Source organism: Drosophila eugracilis, unplaced genomic scaffold, assembly GCF_018153835.1.
Source record: "Drosophila eugracilis isolate 14026-0451.02 unplaced genomic scaffold, ASM1815383v1 contig_2155, whole genome shotgun sequence".
Classification (NCBI taxonomy): domain Eukaryota; kingdom Metazoa; phylum Arthropoda; class Insecta; order Diptera; family Drosophilidae; genus Drosophila; species Drosophila eugracilis.
The window spans coordinates 827594-848039 of NW_024573039.1; the positions used below are offsets into that span (position 1 = coordinate 827594).

The 20446-nt window shown below is 41.6% G+C and overlaps 2 protein-coding genes across 4 annotated transcripts in view; both read right to left on the reverse strand.

The window, feature by feature from the left end:
- The window catches only part of LOC108110117 (putative mediator of RNA polymerase II transcription subunit 26), an 82924-nt gene extending 67840 nt beyond the window's left edge, over window positions 1–15084 (reverse strand). The window contains exon 1 of one of the 3 annotated variants that reach the window (XM_017219016.2): window positions 14987–15084. The gene's annotated coding sequence lies outside the window, so the exon portion shown is untranslated. Of the gene's footprint in view, window positions 1–13577; window positions 13629–14986 lie in introns of those variants that run through there. The other 2 variants (XM_017219020.2, XM_017219021.2) reach the window with 2 other exon arrangements.
- A 3664-nt stretch (window positions 15085–18748) lies between these two features.
- LOC108110129 lies at window positions 18749–20411 on the reverse strand. The gene is made up of 4 exons (XM_017219035.2): window positions 19800–20411; window positions 19251–19630; window positions 18914–19190; window positions 18749–18859 (listed from the first exon to the last, which is right to left on the reverse strand). Exons 1-4 carry the CDS (start codon window positions 19846–19848, stop codon window positions 18849–18851), a joined length of 717 nt encoding a protein of 238 aa, XP_017074524.1. The 5' UTR covers window positions 19849–20411; the 3' UTR covers window positions 18749–18848.
- Between the last annotated feature and the right edge of the window lie 35 nt (window positions 20412–20446).

Sequence of the window (20446 nt, forward strand, 5' to 3'; positions counted from 1 at the left end):
TCCAGTTTTTTTTGTTGCCGTCGCTGTTGGTGCTTTGTGGTGCGGCAGACGAGCGTGAATTTTAGCATAGTAATTAAAGTCTAATGGTTAACTGAAGCCGCCGCAGGCACTCACACACACACACACACACACACACACACACACGCGCCACACTCACAAATGAGCAGAGTTGCAAGTTGCTGTCGCATGCAACGCTGGGCTTTAATTAATGTCAATGCTTGTTGACAACTCTGTATGCGCTGAAATGTAGGCAAGGGATTTGTGCCCCAAGCTGGGGCTGCCAGCGTATAAGAGAGATAGCAAGATAGCAAGACAAAGACAGAGATACAGGCTACATGAGACAGTTGTTGCAGAATAGAAAAGTTTTCAAAAAAAAAAAAAAAAAAAAACCCAACTGAAATCTAAAACTGTGCAAACACAACGACAAATTCAAAAAGATCATGGCCATAGAAAACAGAGAGAGAGAGAGGGAAAATACCAAAATAGGAAAAACAGATGCAAATGTACAAGTAAGAAGGAAAAATGTAAAAAGAGAATAGACCAAAGTTCGCATATATGTTGGACACAGGATATTTTTGTGGTATTTCGAAATTTTCATAACTTCTCGGAAGGGAAGACCAGCAAATGAGTTGCTGACAATTTCCCAACCATTTGCGGTCTTTGTAAAGTTTTTTCTTTTTTTTTTTCATGGACCCTCTGAACAAATAACCTTTGGCATATGTCTCTGACCAACTTCAGTTTAGATTAATATAGTTCTGGCATTTCCAATGCAAAAGTTTAACAACAAATCTCATTTATTCTCTGCTTTCCAAGTCATATACTCCATTTTATCCCAAGCTTTTCAGATTTAAATCCGAGTTTTAACCTTTAACTTATGTTAACTAGTGAGGCATTAACTTGACACCTTATTTATCTGCCCTTCTCATGAGCTCTTTATAAGCAATCTGTGCGTCAGTTTGAGCCCTCACTTCGTGGGATCAATGCAGATGTGTCGAAGGAGAGAGGGCGTGTGAAGGACCTGCACTTTACTTCAATCAATCAAAAAATGCACCTCAATCCCAATATAATCCAATGGCGGGATGCAATTTTTGCCATCCAGTAAGCGAGTGCAACACAAAGGACCTCCTGGGCCGTAAGGCATTCATTATGCAGCCCCACAGTGGGTTACTCACTGTATAGTGCCACTGCCGACTTTTGCAGCTCTGATTTATGCGCGAACACGTCGACAAGTCGATGGAGTGAACCTACATATACATTGGACGACCAACCAGCCAGTCAGCCAGCCATCCAGCCATCTAGCCAGGCCAAATTACAAGACGACGAGAGAGAGAGAGAGAGTAAGGTGGTTGTTGTTGTTGTTGTCATGTTGTCGACTTTGCTAAGACAGAGCTTAGCTAATTGTGAAGACAGCAACGGAGACAGAGAGAAGAAATCAAAGGCAAAGCCGGCAAAGTTGGCCAACAAAAAACTCATTAATAAGCCGACAGCTGGCAAAGAAATGGGTCACAGGCACAGGATGACGCTCAGGATGTTACCAAGGATGAGAGGCAATTGTAGCTGTGTGTAGATTGCCATGAAGAGCCTGGCAAACAGTTGCATTCTAATGAAGACACTCGCATACACAGACAGCGAATCAGTTGGGGCTAATTAGGCCTGGACCTACCCACCCGCCAACCAACCAACCAACCAACCAACCAGATCTCAGCTAATTTGGCATATTTTTTTGTGTCTCGCTGCTAGCTAAAATGAATTTAAATGCCTGGCTAAATTATGCTGGGCGAAAAGTTTGAAGTGAACTTCAAGTTAAGCTGCAGGAGTGGAAGCCACTCCAAGATGGATGGCCAGTTGGCTCTTTACCGGTAAATGGTCATTGGAATTAAAAGTATATGGCAAAAAAAAATATTTTAATATTCTTAAGACCTTCTATACTATTCATGAGAATAAGTTTCTTTCCATATCCCTGAATCCATATTGGTTTTCCTTCATCTAAGACCTGAAAACTCTTCACTTATCCTTTCTTATTCTCAATAACTATTCACTTCTTTGCTGACCTAAGCAACTCGAAATATATTAAGCAGAAACCATTATTTACAAACAAGAAAACCAAAGCTCTTGGTATTCAAATTTAAAATGACTTTCCTTCAGGTGATCCCATCGATTCCGATTCCGGGCCAGCTAACTTTGATCTACACAATTGGCCATTCAAACTCTGTGGGGGGAGATTGCGTAAGACTTTCAGCCGTTGGCTCAGCTCAGAGTTCCTGCAGGGTATAATGAATTTAAATGTCGCACGAAAGTATGCTACACCGAAATGACATTACGTATTCGCCCCCCATTCCAATGGCGCACTACCCAATCCGCCCCGTTGGCCGAGGGCAAAGTTTACAGTTACCAGCCCCTGTACTACCTCTCCTTTGCCCATCATCTTCACTCCTCTCCTTCCTTCTTTTATGCTCTGCAACTGTGTCTCTTTCGGCTGTTTGGTACATTCAAATTCATGGCGACGGCCGCCAGGTGGCGTTGCATGTGTCAAACGGCGCGCGGCTCATTTCGGGAAAATTGTGTGGGCGTGCCAAGAGAGGTTGGGGTTGGTATAGAAGGCGGCTTGATGGCTAGAGGTTCAGGGGTCAGGGGCGGTTTGCGGGTCGCGGGACGCATACAAACAACTTGCAACAACTTTGTGCAAAAGTTTTTCCCGTTCTTCGTTCTCCTCGCTCTTCGTCGTCGTCGTCGTCGTCACAATTTGGTTGCTGTTTTCTGTTTTTTTCTTTCTTGCTTGCGCACTTTTTGGCATTACTTCAGTGCCACAGCGGCCAGGACACACTCAGGACACGCCCCCACCATCGCCTCCGTCATCCCCCATGCAAATAAATTCAAATATGCGCTCTGCGCCCGCAGGTTAAATAAATTTGCTTTCCCCGCGTTGCCTTGCCCTTGCCATTTCCCTTTACCATTCCCTTTGAAGCAAACGAAGCTATTTAAACTGGCAGCGCATGTTGCGGAACGATGGGACCACCTGAAGGTTCTACGAAACAAACTGGACACGGCCCAGGGACCTAGGCTGAGAATGAATTAACTGCCGGCGGAACGAAGTGCTCCGCTTAGGTAGGTCGTCCTAGCCATGATTAGCAAGAATACAGCGGGGTTAGTTTATATATTCTGCCGGAAAAAGTTTCTCAGACAACAAAGTCAACGTTTTGATAAATCGTAAAGAAGACTAAGAAGACTATTTAGTTAAGATTTGCTTTCAAAATTCATATTTAAACATTGAGTTCTTGTAATTCCTTTACACTTAAACTAACTTTTACCACTTTATATGATAATAAAAATATACAAAACTTATTTGAAAGAAGTTCTTTGTAAGAAAATTGTTTATAACTAACCCAACCCGATCCTCAAAAGGACTTTTAAATTAGTTTATTATGGCCTTTCGCTGTTCCTATCCCTGCAAACTGCCTGCCCACTTGCAATTGATATCTGTAAGCCGAGAATAACTTATTCTAATTTATGGTGACCCCGCATACTGCCTCTGGCATATCCCCCTCCTTACCATTTCCCCCGCTAACACACATCTCTCACCTGTTTGATATCGGAAATTTACATATAAAACGGGCTGGAAAGGTCCCGGGAATTATAACGCCCCCTCTTCCTCCCTTGCCGAGCCCAACAACTACTATATACATAATAAACATCTCATCAACTTCTAAGCGAAAGCAGGCAAAGAAAAAAACCAAAAAAAAAAGAGATGGGAATACACTTTGGGTCGGGCTGTGAGCTGAAATTGAAGAGGGATGAGGAGGAGGAGGAGGAGGAGGAGTTGGGGACTTGTCGGTTGATGGGCGGTAAAATTAGGCAAACGTTGAGAGTTCGAAAACCAGGCAAACATTTCACAAAATTAAACACAAAACACTCGCACACAGAGCGAGCAAAATGGATGGTAGGATAAACAGAAAGAGATAGATAGATAGAGAGAGAAAGAGAAAGCAATGGGAAAAGCTCTCATTTTCGGGCACAACTCAAACACAATCCATCGCGTTTACGCTGGCAGCTCCACTAAAACACTGAGAGAAATTAGAGGTTAGTGATTAATATTGAAACTAATCAAAGAAAAAACCTAATAATAAGCATGAAAATTAAGAAGAATTTTCCTCTCTGCATTTACCAGAAACTACTGAATCTCCTGGAGGAGAGGCCTGGCAGGCAAAGGGCTGGCCTAAATCCCTCTAAGCCCACATCATGATCGATGTGAAAACTAACGCTGTTTGTGCATTTCAGCGCAGGAACGTTAGCAGGATATAAATCGATTAAACTCATCTTAAATTTTTCATATTTTCACTCTGCCCCCAAGCCCCTTGCTTGGGCTGCAGCCATTTCCCAATCCCAATACCCATACCCAATTGCAATTGCAAAAATGCCAGAATTTCCTCTGCAATTTCCATAACGAAAATGAAATGCCCTGTATATTGACCTCCCACAAACCCTTTCCTACCCTCCCACACACATACACACACACACCCCTTAAATTGGTCGCCTTGGCAACTCTTCCTTTCCGCTGACCCAAAAGCACGATTTTTTCGGTGGTTGGCGAGGCGAAGCGAAGGGCAGATGTTTGCACTTTGCGCATTTGATGAGCCAGTATTTCCATGGCCATACAGTCATACAGCCATTCAATATACATACATTGATATCTGCAGAAAACTGGAAAATTATTTCGAATTTTTCCATATGGTGTATGTACATACATGATTAATTTCCCAAAAATCCAGCCACTTGAACAATTAAACCCTCAAGATACATACTAATAATGCTGTACAGTGGTCTTCTATCAAAGTTTTTGGTAGTTCAAAATCCAACAAATGGCATGGGTTAAAAGGGTAAAACTCAATCGAATTTGTCACCTTTCAATATTTGACCACTTGCAGCTGTCACAAATCTCCAAAAATATGCCAAAAATGTTCCACGGACAATGCAATTAAGTTTGTGCCGAAGCTATGGCCTCGAAACCGACCACGTTCTGTGAAATGACACAGATACAGGATACGTATTCAGATTATGGAGGCAGTATCTATATCTGTATCTATATCTGTATCCTGAAACTGCAATTGCATCTGCATCTGCTGTTGAATGTGAATCTGTAGACCAGTCGGGACCTGCATCTGCATCAATGTATGCGGCTCAATCATGTAATGGCATTTCTGCTGGGAATACAATCCACTGAATGATTTATTACACCACACAGATACACACACACACACTCTTACACTCTCTCACACACACACATTTACCGGCTCAAAAGCAATTGAGTTTTTGATTTACCAAATTTTTGATTTCTGTTGCCATTTGATTGCCGGCCATCGAATGGAATACCTAATGTCCAGCCAAGAGATGATTTCAAATTTCACTTTCGTTGCCATGCCTGCCTTGGCTTGCCTTTAAATGCCAATTACTGTTTGGTTCTTGCCTTAACTTGGCCATAAGTAAGGTAAAGGTAAACTCTTGATCTTAGTAACCAGCAATTAAGTTGATTTTTTCCTAGGCCTGAAATCAATAATTAAGCAAGTAGAAAGTTGGCTTTTAAGTTCGCTATCTTCTTTATTGCTCAGCATTTGATCATCTTGGTGTCTGGCCGTGGTTTCAGCTCTCCTGTTTGTGGCTGGAACTGGGAATCCAGATGAGGGGGCCATGGATTGTCACCGGTCGACGTTGCCTTGGTTATTAAACTGCTCGGCACGTTGCGGTTAGCCAACAGCGCTGACAAAGACGACAACGACAACGACGACAACGACGACTACGCTGACGACGAGGACTAAGCCAAATAAGCAATTTAAAAGCCACAATGTCAGAGAGGCAAAGCCAAGTCTGTGGCCAAGTGGCAACTTGGCTGGAGATGATGAGGAAGTGACTCTGGAAGTGGCGTAACCAAAATGCAGCTAAATGGTGAACAGACAAATGCTAGCAAGTGGGCGTTTCATGGCAATAAAGAGAGGTAATAAAAAAGGGGGCGGAACTAAACTCTTTTACATATTTTTATGGTGGATAATATAAAGCCTTTGTAGATCCTTTAGCTATATGTTTTCTTAAATTATCATTAGAAACAGTTATTAAGACTTAAATTTTAGAAAGTTAATAATGAAAGTTAAGAAATTTCTAGTATAAAGTTTGATCTTAGCCATCTTGTATCTATCTTTTTAGCCATCTTTTAGACCTTAAATCATCCTCCCCCCCTTGTTGCTAGAAAGCTTTGTTGTTAAACCTCTTTAACGACCAAAAACGATCATTGGTGCGAAATTCAATATCAAGTAAATTTGATAACTCAAGAAAACTTATTTTCCCTGAATCTGGTCCTGGCCCATCCCTTCCATTTTCCGCCTCTGCTTGAGTTTCGGTGACTAAGGTTCAGCCAGCATGTTGCTGGTGGGGGGTGGGAAAAATCAATAAACGAAAATTGCTGAAAATAAAAGGGAGACGCATAAATATCATAAAAAGAGGAAGAGGGAGAGGAAGAAGGCCGGCCCTGCCTGCTCCTTATACGCCCTTTCATAATTCGAGGAGCAGAAAAAAGGCGGAAAACGGCAAAGGACGCGGCAACTTGTGAGGCAGGCAACTTTGCCTTTTGTTTTTGACGCCGTTTTTTTTTGCTTTTTTATGGCCACCTTGCAGCGCAGTAAACGTCGACGTCGATGGAGATAATACGGCGGGAATTTAAGGATGGCAGAAAGGGGGGAGTGGGTGGGGAAGCGGGATAAAGGGACGAAGCATTGGCAGGACACAAAGAGCTCAAAGTTTTGCTTTATTGTTTCTAAAATGTGCTAAAGCAAAATAAACAAAAGAGCCGCCAAAGACAGATGCTCAAAGGTTCATGGCACGGGGATTCCTGAAAAAGTGGGCGGCATACTGGCTGAACTGATGGGCGGGGTTTCGGGATTCTCAGGGATTCTGTTGGATTCGGCATGTGTTCACCATAAAACCAAAGAAAAAAACAAACCAACAACAACAGAAAAGTTGGCCTACAACGTTGTTGGTCCAAGGGCAAAATGAAAACATCAGCGGACCCCAAAGTCAACCCGATACCTTAACTTCCCCCCCGAAAGGCCGCCCCTGGGCTTGCCAGACCAGTTTTTTGTTTACTTTTTTTTTTTTGCTCTTCTTCTTGGGCAACACTTTTTTTTCGAGAGAGGGAGGGATGTGGGTGTTTTGGCATTGTAATGAAAACATTGCGTGAAAGTAAAAACTAAACATTAGGCAAACAATAAGCCAACACTCTGTCCACACAGGGAGAGATGCACAATAAACAAAAAGGTATAAAGGGGGAGGAGGGAGAGGGGTGCAAAGGGGGGTCATCTCTTTCGGGGGAGTAGCAAACAAAAACCCAGCCACGTGTTTGTCATATATGCAAAAACAAAAAGTAAAGTGAAGCCCAGCGAGTGAACAACAGACAGAGGCAAAAGCTAAAAAGGGGACTTAACGAAAGCGAAGACGAAGTAAAGTTCTGCAAGGATATGCGGATCCTTTGAGTCGGTCGAAGCCTGCCACTTTTTTACCTTCCATTCCATTCCATTCCATTCCCTAAGCCGATTTGGTTTACAACCCAAAACGTAGGGAATATGGCAAATATTTAAGCAAGGCCCCCCAACCTTAGGCTTTATTTTGGGTTTCCTTTACACATCTTCATAGAACAGGTCTCGATGTCAGCAGCCCAGGTGAGAGGCTAAGATGTACTTTGTTTCAAATTGTGAATAAATAAATGTTAGAGAAGTGATTTGGGTTCTTATTATAGGAACTTAAGGTTTACCAATCCAATCTTAAAACTTTTCTTTTCGAGTTTTACAGCAGTTTAGGAGGTGAGGTGTAACTTTTCCTTATAAGCAAGCTAGAAACTATATTCTCCACTTACTTTAGCCAGTCTGGCTCAACATTAAACCCAATAAAACCTCAGAAACTTAACCCTGTAGTGATTAGTAATGTCTGCCAGCCAGACATATCCTGCAAATGCAAATCGATGCACATCCTGGCAGGTGGCTAGTTGCGGTGGTCGCTAATTTTTTCTTGGTGGTGCAATGGTTTTGGTTTCGCTTTCAGGTCTTGCTTGTGGGTGAGTCACACCGCAGGGACCATTCCAAAACAGCAAACCCCTTTGTCCTTTTGTGTCCTGTGTGTGTTTATGTGTTTCGGCGCTGTCATGTGTGACGCGTGGTTAAAAATTTGATATCCTTGAGCGCCTGAGGAAAAACAATACCCAAGCCTCTATCATGTCGTACAAGCCTACTACATACGCCGTTCTTCCCTTTTTTTTTTTTTGGGAGGTGGGAGGTGGACTTGACTATAGAATAAAAAGTAATTTGAGCGTAATACCAGAGAGAGGCGAACTTGAAGGACGATGGCAAGTCAATTGAGTAGCCCCAAAAAAAAATCAATGACTTGTGTGGGTCAGGGAAAGGATATATATATATATACTCATAAACCCACACACTCTCATGTGTGTCTCTGTGTGTGTGTGTGTGTGTGTCGAGAAAACTTTACTTTCAACCATGTAATATAATTTCAGCTACAAACTTGGCCAGAGAGATAGCGAGAGAGAGAGAGCTCTCAGCCAGAACTGATTGGAAATCATAAACTGAAAGGCCGCCTGCAGAACTTGATTTAAAGCGTCCTGGCCAGGAGGCTCCAAGGATGCTTCTTGTGTGCCCGCCCGAATTGTTCGAAAATTGATTTAAGGGGTGGCGGTGGCGGCGGCGGCGGGTTTAACTCGACATTTCTATCTAATTTCACAAGTTGCAAAGTCGCATAAACTTTTATTCCCTTTTCAGTTGCATGTGGCCATTGTGGCGAATGGTTATGGTGCAAGGTGCAAGGTGAAAGGTGCACGGTGCTTGGTGTATGGTGCATGGTGCATGGTGAAACCCCGCTCAATTTGAACGATTTATATGCGCCACGCGTTGCAAGTGGAAAAGACAGACTGCGAGTGAGTGAGATGGTGAATGCAGTGAAAGAAAAGTTGAGTGAAAAACTAATCTGTTTATAACCGAAAACCTTTTTCCAAGTTTAAGTAAGGTTTTCATACCCTTAAGACCTTGAAATCTTTCAATTCAAACTTCATATTGCCTAGCCTTTTCTCTCAGTGCAGCAATGAACAAACGAAATGGCAAACCAAATGACCAAAGTGCAGTGGAAATGCCGGATAATGCAGCCGGGCGGAGAGCACACACACACACACACCCAACGCAAAGGCGCACAGGTATACCCATATATAGGCAGAGGATTCGCCTCAATAAATAATATTCCTGGCTCGCCTCGGTTGCGAGCGTTGAAAGTTTTTGTGTGTGTGTCCAGCAAGAGGACATTGCCTGCTGCCAGGATGTGCGAGGATGTTCATAGCCCAGGGGCACACCACGGCTTCTTATTTGCTTGGTGCTTCTCTACCCCAACCCCCCTTTCAGCGCATCGCTGTTCCTGTTGTTGTTTCTGTCACGTTTTTATGGGCAGTTGCAGTGGCATGTTTCGCATAGCGTGTGCAACATAAATTCACTTACCTGTCGCACACACACACACACACACACACACACTCATATACAGCATACAAAAAGACGCAGAACAAGGCAAACCTCGTAACCGTTGCCTGGTTTATGGAAATTAAGCAGGTCTTATATATCCTTGGCCAACGGGTTGAATGCCATTGCAATCACAAATGCAGCAATATAGCTGCGTAAATTTGACCTAGGTCATACCGGAAATGTTGCCAGCAAAGATTACTCATGAAAGTTTGTCCGCAAATGGTGGCAAATTACAAGATTCTTCTAACTTTCAGTAGTAAAACTGAGATCCCATTTCTTCTAGCATTTCGTATAATCTCTCTTGCAATAGCTTAACTGAGCTTAGCTCGATATAGAGACCCTCACTTAAATGCAATTCCCAGCACTCATCGCATCGAGTTGATGGCTCCTTGAGTGCATGTTCCACTTGGGCTGCTTCCGTAGCTGCTTCTGGATGTGTCCCATTTCGTTCGCGCTGTTGTTTGCTTTTTTTTTTCACCATTTGTGCCGAACACAAGGCCAGCATACTATAGCCTGGCCCAGCATCTACTAGCCCAATATTTGGCCACAGCAAACATTTATTGCTGCAGCCCAATACTGGAGTGCAAGTTGTGGAAATCGCCATACAAATGTGGCGAACAATAAGGACAACAATGGCACGAACCATGGACCAGAAACAGGAACAACAACAACAATAACAACGACAACGGGGCGACAATTGCAACGTGTCGAAGCGACGTTCATAGCATATTAGTTAAGCACACACACGAATGCATACCCGGCAACTCGGCAAGTCGGCAATCTCGGGCACACGGGCCGTATGCGCAACGTTTTTCCACTCACAGATGCGTCGAGCCATATGCCAACATCCGGATTTCGCACGCACACTCACACACACACATTTGAAAAAAAAAAAAAAAAAAAAAAAAGAAAGAAAATGTTAGGGGAAGAGAAAAAACTGATTCAAGTTTGAACACGGCAAGAAAAAGCTGTCTTTAGAAAAGGTTTCCTTTTTGACATGAAAAAGTGAAATTTTAACTTCAAATTTTGATATAAAAAAAAGGTTTTGAGGAATCGAACCTCGTTCCTCTGTCGAATTTGAGTTTATTCAATGTATTCTGAACTAGAAAAACCCATTGCTTGCTAATTTTTCTCAGTGCACAGAGCTTAAAATGAAGGCCCAGGCAAATGGAGCGTTTTACCATGCCAGCCATAATTCTGAGCACCCGCTCCCTGCCATTGTTACAACAACGTAGGAATCCACTGTCGACCGTTTGAGTGCGGGGAGTGGAGAAATGGAAATGGAAACGGCAACAGAAGCTGGAGATTCAGTTGGAGTAGCAAGAGCAGGAGCAGCAGCAGGAGAAAAAGTGGTCCAATTACCAAGGAAACTCAAGTTCAACTCGCCAGCTGTTGTGGTCAATTAATGAGGACTGCCCACTGTTGAAATGGAGAAGCTTCTTCAATCCCCATCAGATTGGCCCAAAAACTTGCTCAGTCACTTTGGATTGCCTTGCCTTTGGATAGCAAGCGGTTAGTTGCTAAACAATCTGGATTATCGGCGAGTGGACAAAACAAATCCAACACTTCAAAACGAGGGAATTGCAGTCGTTTCAAGGGACATCTTGATGGTCGAAGGACTGGCCAAGCTCAAAGAGAGCTTGGAATTTATTCCACAGCATTAGCATTCATTCACAATTGCAATGCTGTTTTCTGTGGTCACAAACAAACTCAAAGTCAAAACGTTTTATTCATTGATAGCAAAATTGAATTCTTTGTATTTATTGCAGATTTTATAAAGACTTCTAACTGAGCTCTAAATTTCGTGAAAGTTTTGTTAAAAGAATGCAAAAGCTTTTGTAAGTTGCTGCATTTATGTTGGTTAGTTAACCTTTTTTTTCACTAGTTTACAAACTTACTTTAAGCTACATTTTCTTTAAACACAATCTAGAAGTTGGGCAGCAGCCCAACTAGATTTACCAAAAGCCACACGAAGGTGAAAGAAAAATCACCGCTTTGCGCAGTCCTTTTTATATAGTTTGTCAAACCTTCGGTTACTAATGGAGACATGTTCTCAGAAATGATATCCTTTAGCACGATTTACTTGTATTTTTTCAAGGGACAATGACTCCCTGCAAGTCTGTAAGTAACCCCAATAAGTCATTTACTGTCAAAGAAATGGGTTGGTTCCTCTTTTTTTTTTTGGCCGAGTGTTGGGAAATCGGGAAAAAAGTTGAAGGATTGAAAACTAATTAGTGACAAGCCAATGCAGCCATCAAGCTAATGCAATCAGAGTAGAGTGAATCGAGGGTGGTTTTTTGATATGTCTATGTGTGTGTGTGTGTGTGTGTGTAGAATGGTAGTTGAGGGGTTGGGGTGGCTAGTGTAAATACACTTCGATTAACGCTAAATTAGCTCTCGCTGAACTGAACGGATCGAACAAAAGCCGGAATTGTCAGTGGCCAAATGGGGGTTGGGATGGCTGTGGGGTTTTTGGATTGAATGGATAGCCAGGATAGCTAGAATGGCCAGGATGATGACGCCAATGATGATGATGATGATGAGAGAGAGCGATGACGACAGCAACCAGGCTGATAGCTGATGGGTAATGGGTAAAGGGGGGTGGCTTTTGGGGGCAGACACCCACTCATCTTTCTTCTGGCTCTTTGTGCATTGTCAGCCCCATTGGCCATGGCATGGCGGCGTCGAATGCATTTGGCTATGATTCACAATACAAAAGATGCAGCGGCAGGAGGCAGGAGGCGGTAGAAGATGGAGAGGGTGGAAAAACTTGTGGGTAGCGGATAAATAGATGTATAAGCGGGTTCTATCTATACAGTGTGCCCCCCCTCCATCATCACTCTACTCTGGGATTCTGTGTTCTCTGTGTGTCTGTCTGGCAATTTGCTAGGCGCTTGCCTCGTTCAAGCTGACAAAACAAGTCCCTGACCCCAAAAAGTAGGCAACAAAAAGCGTTGGCTGCTTTGTCAGCTTACAGTGAAAAACCCTACCACCCCCTCCCTCCACCGAAAAGAACCAGCACCCCCAGCACATATACCATAACCCCTAGCTTATCCCTATCCAACATACACCCCCCACCCTCGGGCTATGCTAATAACCAATATTTTAGAGCCAAGCCGCCGTCTGCCGTTGAAATTGTCGCCAGCAAAAGAAAAAAAACAACACCAACTTTTCACAGATAGCTGAATCATGCCGCAGACAAAGGATATATGGGGATGCGCTGGCAAGGAAGTCGAGGATGGGTCAGACGAGTACAAGGCATTAATTTAACAGGATAATTGAAAATGAATAGTTGTTGCATGTGGCAAGATGTGGGGGAACACATCCGGGACATGGGACAAATCAATGCGGAACCAGGAAGGGACCAAAGATAATAATTTAGAGGGAATTTCCCTTGAGCCAAGCCTGGGTATATATGCCAGCCGAATGCCAACCGACCGACCAACTACTGCACCGATATAACAACCAACCGAAGCTTTAAGGGTTTTATTTATGCCAGCAATGAAAATTATTCATGGCTCATCCACACAAAAAGTTCTGTTCATTATGCAGAGACAATAAAAACTATAGATAGATTGGGAGAAGTCATTTGTGGGGGGATTTTCCCTAACCAAAGGGGGGCGGTGGGTTAAACAGTACGTAAACTGCGTTTATTTCATGGTAAAATCTTTATAGGTCGTCTGGCATATAAAATGATTTTCCATTGAAAATACTTTTTAACAGGATTTTAAGTTTCTTTGATGATGAAGCTATTGCTTAGATTCTTAGTTAGTGCTTAGTTTCTCTTTTTCTATACCAAAAATTACATCCTTTTCTAAATATGTTGTGACCAAAACTAACTTTTGATTTCAACTTGATTATCCTTTAAGCCAAACATTTTATTTGTACTTTCTAAAGTACATCAGAGAATACTAAATGTAAACTGCAAAAACCAAACTAAAAGTGTTAATCTCTTCGTTTACGGGTTTTCCCTTTTTCCCGTCTTTGCGAATATATACATTGAAATATTAACTATTCATAGCTTACCTTTAGCCACAAGCTCATATGCTTGTTGGTCAATATGAATTTTGCCTGGGTCTGCGATTTCGGTTCGATTATTTGGTTTAGATTTTGGTTTTTGGTTTGTGTGATTCGTGTTTGGATTATTTAGTTTAAAGAGAATTTTACATTAAGAATTGGTGATTAGACACACTTTAGGTTTTGGATGAACATATATATTAAGATATATATCTATATATATTTAGATTGGATTAAGGTTTTCATTTATATATAGCTGTTTGTTAGTTAGTTAGTTTGTTTGTTTGTCTGTTAACTGTTGTTTTGTTTCTGTTCAGTTTTGGCTTCTGGCTTGCCAATTTCGAATATCAACTTGGTTTCTTGACCAGTTGGGAATTCGAGGACAGCAAAATTGAACTTGGCAAACACAACGAACGAAGGAACCAAGTAACGGAACGCATCAAACGAACTGGGGAACTACGAGAAACGAACGAGGAACGAAACGGAACGGAAACGGTAACGGAAATTATGTAACTTTACTGGTCTAACACTAACATTATATAGTTAGAGTATGTTATAGTTGTGTGTTTTGTCTTGAAATTTTCAATGCATTTCTGATCCACCGATCGAACCAATCAACGTGTGGGTGGGTAGGGTATGTGTGTGTGTGTTTGTGTGTGTTTGTGGCATTCCCAAAATGATAGATAAATCGATAAACAAAAGTGCTAGCTGATGATTTCTCGAACATGCAGTTTCTTTAAAAAGCAGGCAAATCGTAAGATTGAAAGTGTTATCGGGGAATGGGTTAGGTAATCCAGTTAGGGATTATATAGGGTAGGCTCTTGATTAGATGAGGTTGTTCTTATTTACAATCGGAACTCCAGCCAATCAGTGGAAGTTTATTTTCGAGTGCCAACGCACACAGGAACCATCTTGAGAACTTCACTTTTCAGATGCTTTTCTCAGTCGGTCTACCCAAATTTCCAAAGAGTTTAGAGTGGGAAAGTTTGTTTTGTTTGGCAGGAGAAGTTAACAGAGTGGGTAAAAGTTCAAGGCATGTTAACTAGACAGAACAAGAAAGACAGAAAGACAGAAAATGAGAGAGAGAGAGAGAGAGAGAGAGAGGCAGACCTATATATAGTATAATAGTTATAGTATTTATTTGATAGTATGTAACGGTAAAGAGTGTGGTTTATTTTTTAGTTTTTTGTTGTTGTCAAGAGTCTAGGATCTAAAGTATCAAACATGGCAAGACAAATCGGGAAGTGGTTAGAGTTAGTTACTTAGTTTAGGGATAGAAAGTAGAAAGAATTTTCGCTACTTCTTTTTAGATTCTTCAACGAGGTAGAGCTACTCGCTAGAGGTTCTAAAGGATTGGATGCTATTATGCACATATTACGGGAACGAACATCTAGTAATGCATTTTTGGTGGAGCTCACATTTTTCGCCTGACGACATTTTGGACAAGTGGACTCGGAATCTGGACTCTGCCTTTCTTTCTTTTTTTTTTTTTTTTTTTGATAGTTTATATTACTTTTTGGTTTATTGCGAAGTGGTTCAGGTCGAGGCTGGTAGTTGGTGGTTGTGGTACTTGGTTCTTGGTGGTGATGGAGGTGGTTGTGGTGGTTATACTAGTGGTTGTGGTGGAAGTAGTAGTAGTAGTAGTAGTAGTAGTTGTTGTAGTAGTTCTAGTGGTGGTGGGCGGTGGCATTAGCTTTAAACTAGCGGGCGAGCGGTGAGGCGGTGAGCGTGAGGCGGTGGTGGGTGCAACGTTTTTCAGCGTTTCGCAGTTCTCTGTTGGTTCTCAGTTCCACTTTATTGTCTTGTTACTTATTTTGGCAATAACAACCAGCAACAACAAAAAATTATCGCAAACTGATTTGCCATGCCATCCTTATTCTTGGTCCTTGTTAAACGTTTTCTTCTTCGTTTTCCGTCTATTCGTTTATTTTTTTTTTTCTTTTCTTATTTGGTTTTTGTTTTACGCAGACAACGCACAAACTTAAAGGCAAACTGAACAAACTGTAAGCGAGTGCCAATGACACTGAGGGGTGGTGGCATGGACAGGGGGAATGGGGGTGGTGTCTCGGTGGTTTGTTGTATGGCTGCGATGACGTCGACGACGACAACGACGGCAAGTGGTTGAAGTGAAGTTTTGAAGGCAACGTGGCACAGGAGGATGGTGCAAGGGGATGAGGGGTTGAGGGACAGGACAGGGGCAAAAAAAAAAAACAACCCTCCGCTTGACAGGCGCTGCTGACTCAGAACGAGAGAGCTATATAGCACTTGCCAGGCGAAATAAAATAATAGAAAAAAAAACTACACGGGAAATTAACCAAAGAAGACAAAATAAACACACGCACACACACACACACACACAAACACTGATAGACAAAATGACAGGCACACAGGACGGCAAATCGGTTAACGGTTTATGAGTTAGCGGTTCAAAGTGTCAGCTCAAAACCGGAAACGGAGATCGCGCAAAGTTTCTATCGAAACATCGAACTATCGAACAGCTGTAAGCAAGTTCGTTTCACATCACATGCAAATGGTTGAGTAGTAGCTGAGTACAATACTGATTGAGCGTGTGTTTGTGTTATTTCTCTTCCTGCTGCTGTTTCCACGCTCATTCATTTCCACGCACACTCACTCACACACGCACACTGTGGAGCACAAAACACTGGAAAAAAAAGTATGTGACTGGATAGAGTGGGTAATCGTTAACCCCTGCGTACGTCTTGCGAACTCGTGACTCGTCGGCAGCGCGTTCGAAGAAGGACTAAAACTAAACCAAGCCAAACAGGACGAGCACACTACCGCCGACCAACTGAGCGAAGAGCAAAAGAGAGCGAAACGAATGAGAGAGACAATCCCGTTATGCGCTGTTAAACCAACAGCATGATGAACCAGTGGCTATGTTAGCACAATGCTAAGATTAACCCTTGACTGTATCTCAGCCGTAACACTGCGACCTTTGAAGACCATAACTTTTCTATTAAGAACTTAGTTCTTTATCATAAATGTGTATGTACTACAATTTATGTTTTAATCTGAATGGAATTTTTAGCTAAAATTATAATCTATATGTAAAGATATCGAAGGATACGAGCTTAAAATAAATACTGAAAAATAATACGCACTTCTTAACGTATTCTTGAAAACTATGTGAATATCAACTAACTGAATAAGAAATAAGGATTAATTACATAATTACTTTAAGAACTATATAAAAAAAAATAAAAACTATTTGTGCAGAATTAATATTTTTAGTAATTAAAATCAAGGCTCATATCTCCTATAGTGCGATGGGCTAAAAAGCTTTTTGGAATGAAGACAACTTGGTGTCTTCAATATTATGACAAGAGTAAAAGTGTTAAGCCAGCTAAGTTAACAGAAGTTATGTTAACTGCCAAGAGAGTCAACAGGGAATGAAAGAGAGCGAGATGCGGCGCATGTGGAGAACGCGACAAGTGGCGGTCAATTTGAATTGGCTTTCGATTCGCGCCTGGCAATGTCAATTGTCTGCCAGAACAAAGAAATTAGATATACAATTATTATCAGAATGCATATTCCAATTATTTTCTTCGATTTCGAAGTAATTAATTAAGAAATTCGAGTCAATAAACCAACCTATACAAACATATTTTCTCATCCCTTGACAGCTTTGCTGAAAAACATGTGACTAACGAGGGAAAGTCGTATTTTGGACTGGCAATGTTGTGCTGAGCAGACTTTTGTCTGCAATATTTTGACATTTCGAAGGGCAAAAGAGCGATTGGGCGAGGACGAGGGTGAAGGCGGGGTATTTAAAAAAAAAAAATACAAATTTATAAATTGTGAGTGCTCTCTCTTCACTCCACTGTCTCTCTCTCGTTCTCACTCTCTCTCTCTGTATGATTGCTTTGGAAAAAGTGCTATTGCCAAAGACATGTTGCTACTACAATCGACACACACAAGCCACAAGCTTGTGCTGGTGTGCGTGCGCTAAACTGTGGAGCATACTTAAGTGCTTACGCACTCGATTAATTAGCAAATTGAAGCTACCCAACTTTGGGCAGTCGGTCAAAGGCAATCGGCATGGAAATCAGCGCAACTAGCCTATGTCAACTGTCAATAAGACGAGCACTTTACATAATAAGTACTCTCTCAGTCACACACACACACGAAGAAAGGCAACACACAAATTCACACACACACACACACTGGCAAATAAGGTGAACACGCGCGCGTTTATGGGCCGCAGACTTTTTGGGGAAATTCAATTTGAGTCTTCAATTATCGACAAAAAAAAAAAAATTTACAAAAATAATATTGAAATTAAATCTTTGGTATTCTTTACACTCGCGAAATTTCCACGATTTTTGCACAAGTTAAGTTTTTTATTTCTTGGAGTTTCTTGGGGGGAGGGAGTCTTGTTTATTATCGTATATCTGTATTTATGCCATTTTGGCGTGTTTCTGTGCGCACCGTATGTGGGGGTAACGAAGTGCTCCAAAGTCAGAGAACACACTGAAACTGAATCGGAAGACCCCGTCCGAGGAACTCACTCTGAAGTCATGCCTTTGACATTTGCAACGTGGTAACCTCGCAGGCGAGAGAATAACAGTACACGAGAGAGAAGCAGATACAGAGAGCGTGCCCGGAAACGAGAGAACCACCCTTGCGCAGACGCAGTTATCCGAATCAAAATCCACCCTCAATAATCACTCAGCTGGTTGCAAAGGGTGCTGGTAAGAACCTCCTGCTACGGCAGACAGGGGGCGCCAAAAAATGCTTTCTGGACTTTGATAGGAAAGTTTAGCCCTTAAAAGCTTTGTTTTTTCGTTATTTTTAAATAAAATTGGCCTTATTATTAAAATAAAACCATAAGTAAACATTAATTTATCGGTGAATAAGCTTATAACCTGTAAATTCTACAAATTACCTGCAAAAATTTTACCTTTTTGTTGGCGATTTCTTACAATTGAATAGGCGGGAGAAAGATTTTCTTCCGCTAAGGAAAGATTTTCTTACGATCCTGTTTCTTCGTATTTCTTGCCCAGCACCGCGATAACATATATACTTTAACTCTTTAGAAATCTTGAAAAAACCTCATGATAGCGATTCATCTTTCAGCTTAACCATTTCTTCATAATTTCACCTCTAACTAATGGGTAACCTTTTTTCAAAACTACCTTAATACGAACTTCTAAAGATCGCTTCATTGTTTTAGACTTTTTTAATAATTTTAATCTTGCTTTTCTTCAATGATTAACATAACTTCATCATAGATCGTCGAGGGCAATTAAGGAAAATTAACTAGATTATGCCTGTAACGTGATTGGCATTGAAGAAAAAAAAAAAAAGGGTTTAAAAAAACTCACCCTGTAACTTGGCCAACTGCTCGGTGGTCATAACAATGGGCATCATTTCCTCGGGACCGCTGGGGGCAACCAAGCTAGGATCAGCTATGGGTCCCATATAGCATTTGCGCATCTTTAAATATTGCATCCAGACATTCAGTCCCTCCTGGGTGTCATCCATGGAACAGATATCCTCACCACCGACATTGCGAACGTTAAGATCGTTAATGAAAACCTGACGTGTAAGATGAAAGTAACTGTTGTTGATGTAGATGTTCGGTTGGGCAGATTCCTGTTTCTAAAATAAAAAGAATAATAATATAATACAAATTTATAATATGTAGAGTTCTTAACATACCTGTTCCTGTAGCATGGATCGCATAAAGTTCTCGCTAATCAGGTGAATGTTACAATCGCGCAAATCCTTTATCATGCGCTCCAGATTGAGATTCTTCTCGGTGAGCATTTGAACTTCGTCATCCAGCTGGCGCTTGTCCTCCTCGTGCAGCTGAAGTGTCTGTTCCCATTCACAGTTGATAGAGCCAACGTCGAAGTTATTGATCATCTTCTCTTTCAGCAGACGTTGGCTAAAATACCATTCCGAAAACTGTGTCACCTTGGACAAAGCCAAAATGCAGAACAAGGTCCACATAACATCTATGTAATCGTCGAAGGTGCGGCCATGGTAATTGTCCTCCTCACATTCAACACCCGTTGTCGACCCATCGAATACCAAGCCTGATATGGTAACATTTTCCATCGTTAAAAACACGTGTGTTTATATTAATAAAATATTGTTTGTGCAAGAGTATACGGCAGTGATGACAGAATCACAATATAATTTAATCAAATTGAAGTCAAAGGGAACAGCACTGATATCCCAGCCTGCTCGAATCTAGGCACTTACCTTGTGCTTGGATCTTTCGGTCGATCAGGTTCATAGTCTGCAGACACATCCAGGTGAAAATTGAAAGACTTAAGCCAATGGCTGCTTCAACTATTTGGTGCACAACAATGTCGTCTTAGATGGCCCAGTTACCGATCTTGAATACTTATCAATTTGAAATCACAGCACTAAAAACTTATTTATATGTTTAAATGTTTGACAAACTCCTCATGGCTTCGGATAGCGAAAAAAACATGTTAGAAGTACAGCTATGTATATTTAGTGCTTAAAGCTCTGCCAGAGCTTTCAAACCTCGTTCGTCAGCTTGCATTTATCGGGTTTGTAATCAGATCTATCGTTATGAGCAGATCAATCGTCTATCGACGGCTATCCATCGACGCAGATGAGAGAGACAGAATAACGGCTCTTTGATCTTTGTTTTGATTCTGCTCTTCTTCTTATTTCTATTCTTTGCCAATATTAAATAACATCAAATTGAGAATGGTAAGTTGATTATGTTTACTCTGCAAGTGTGGAAAATTACATTTCTTGATTTTAGAAATAATTTGCTCAAACTCTTGTTGATATGTGTATTTCGGGAGAGCACTCGTTATGCCCGCCAATGTGATGAGGTGTGTCCAATTTGGGACATGGAAGCGATCCATTTC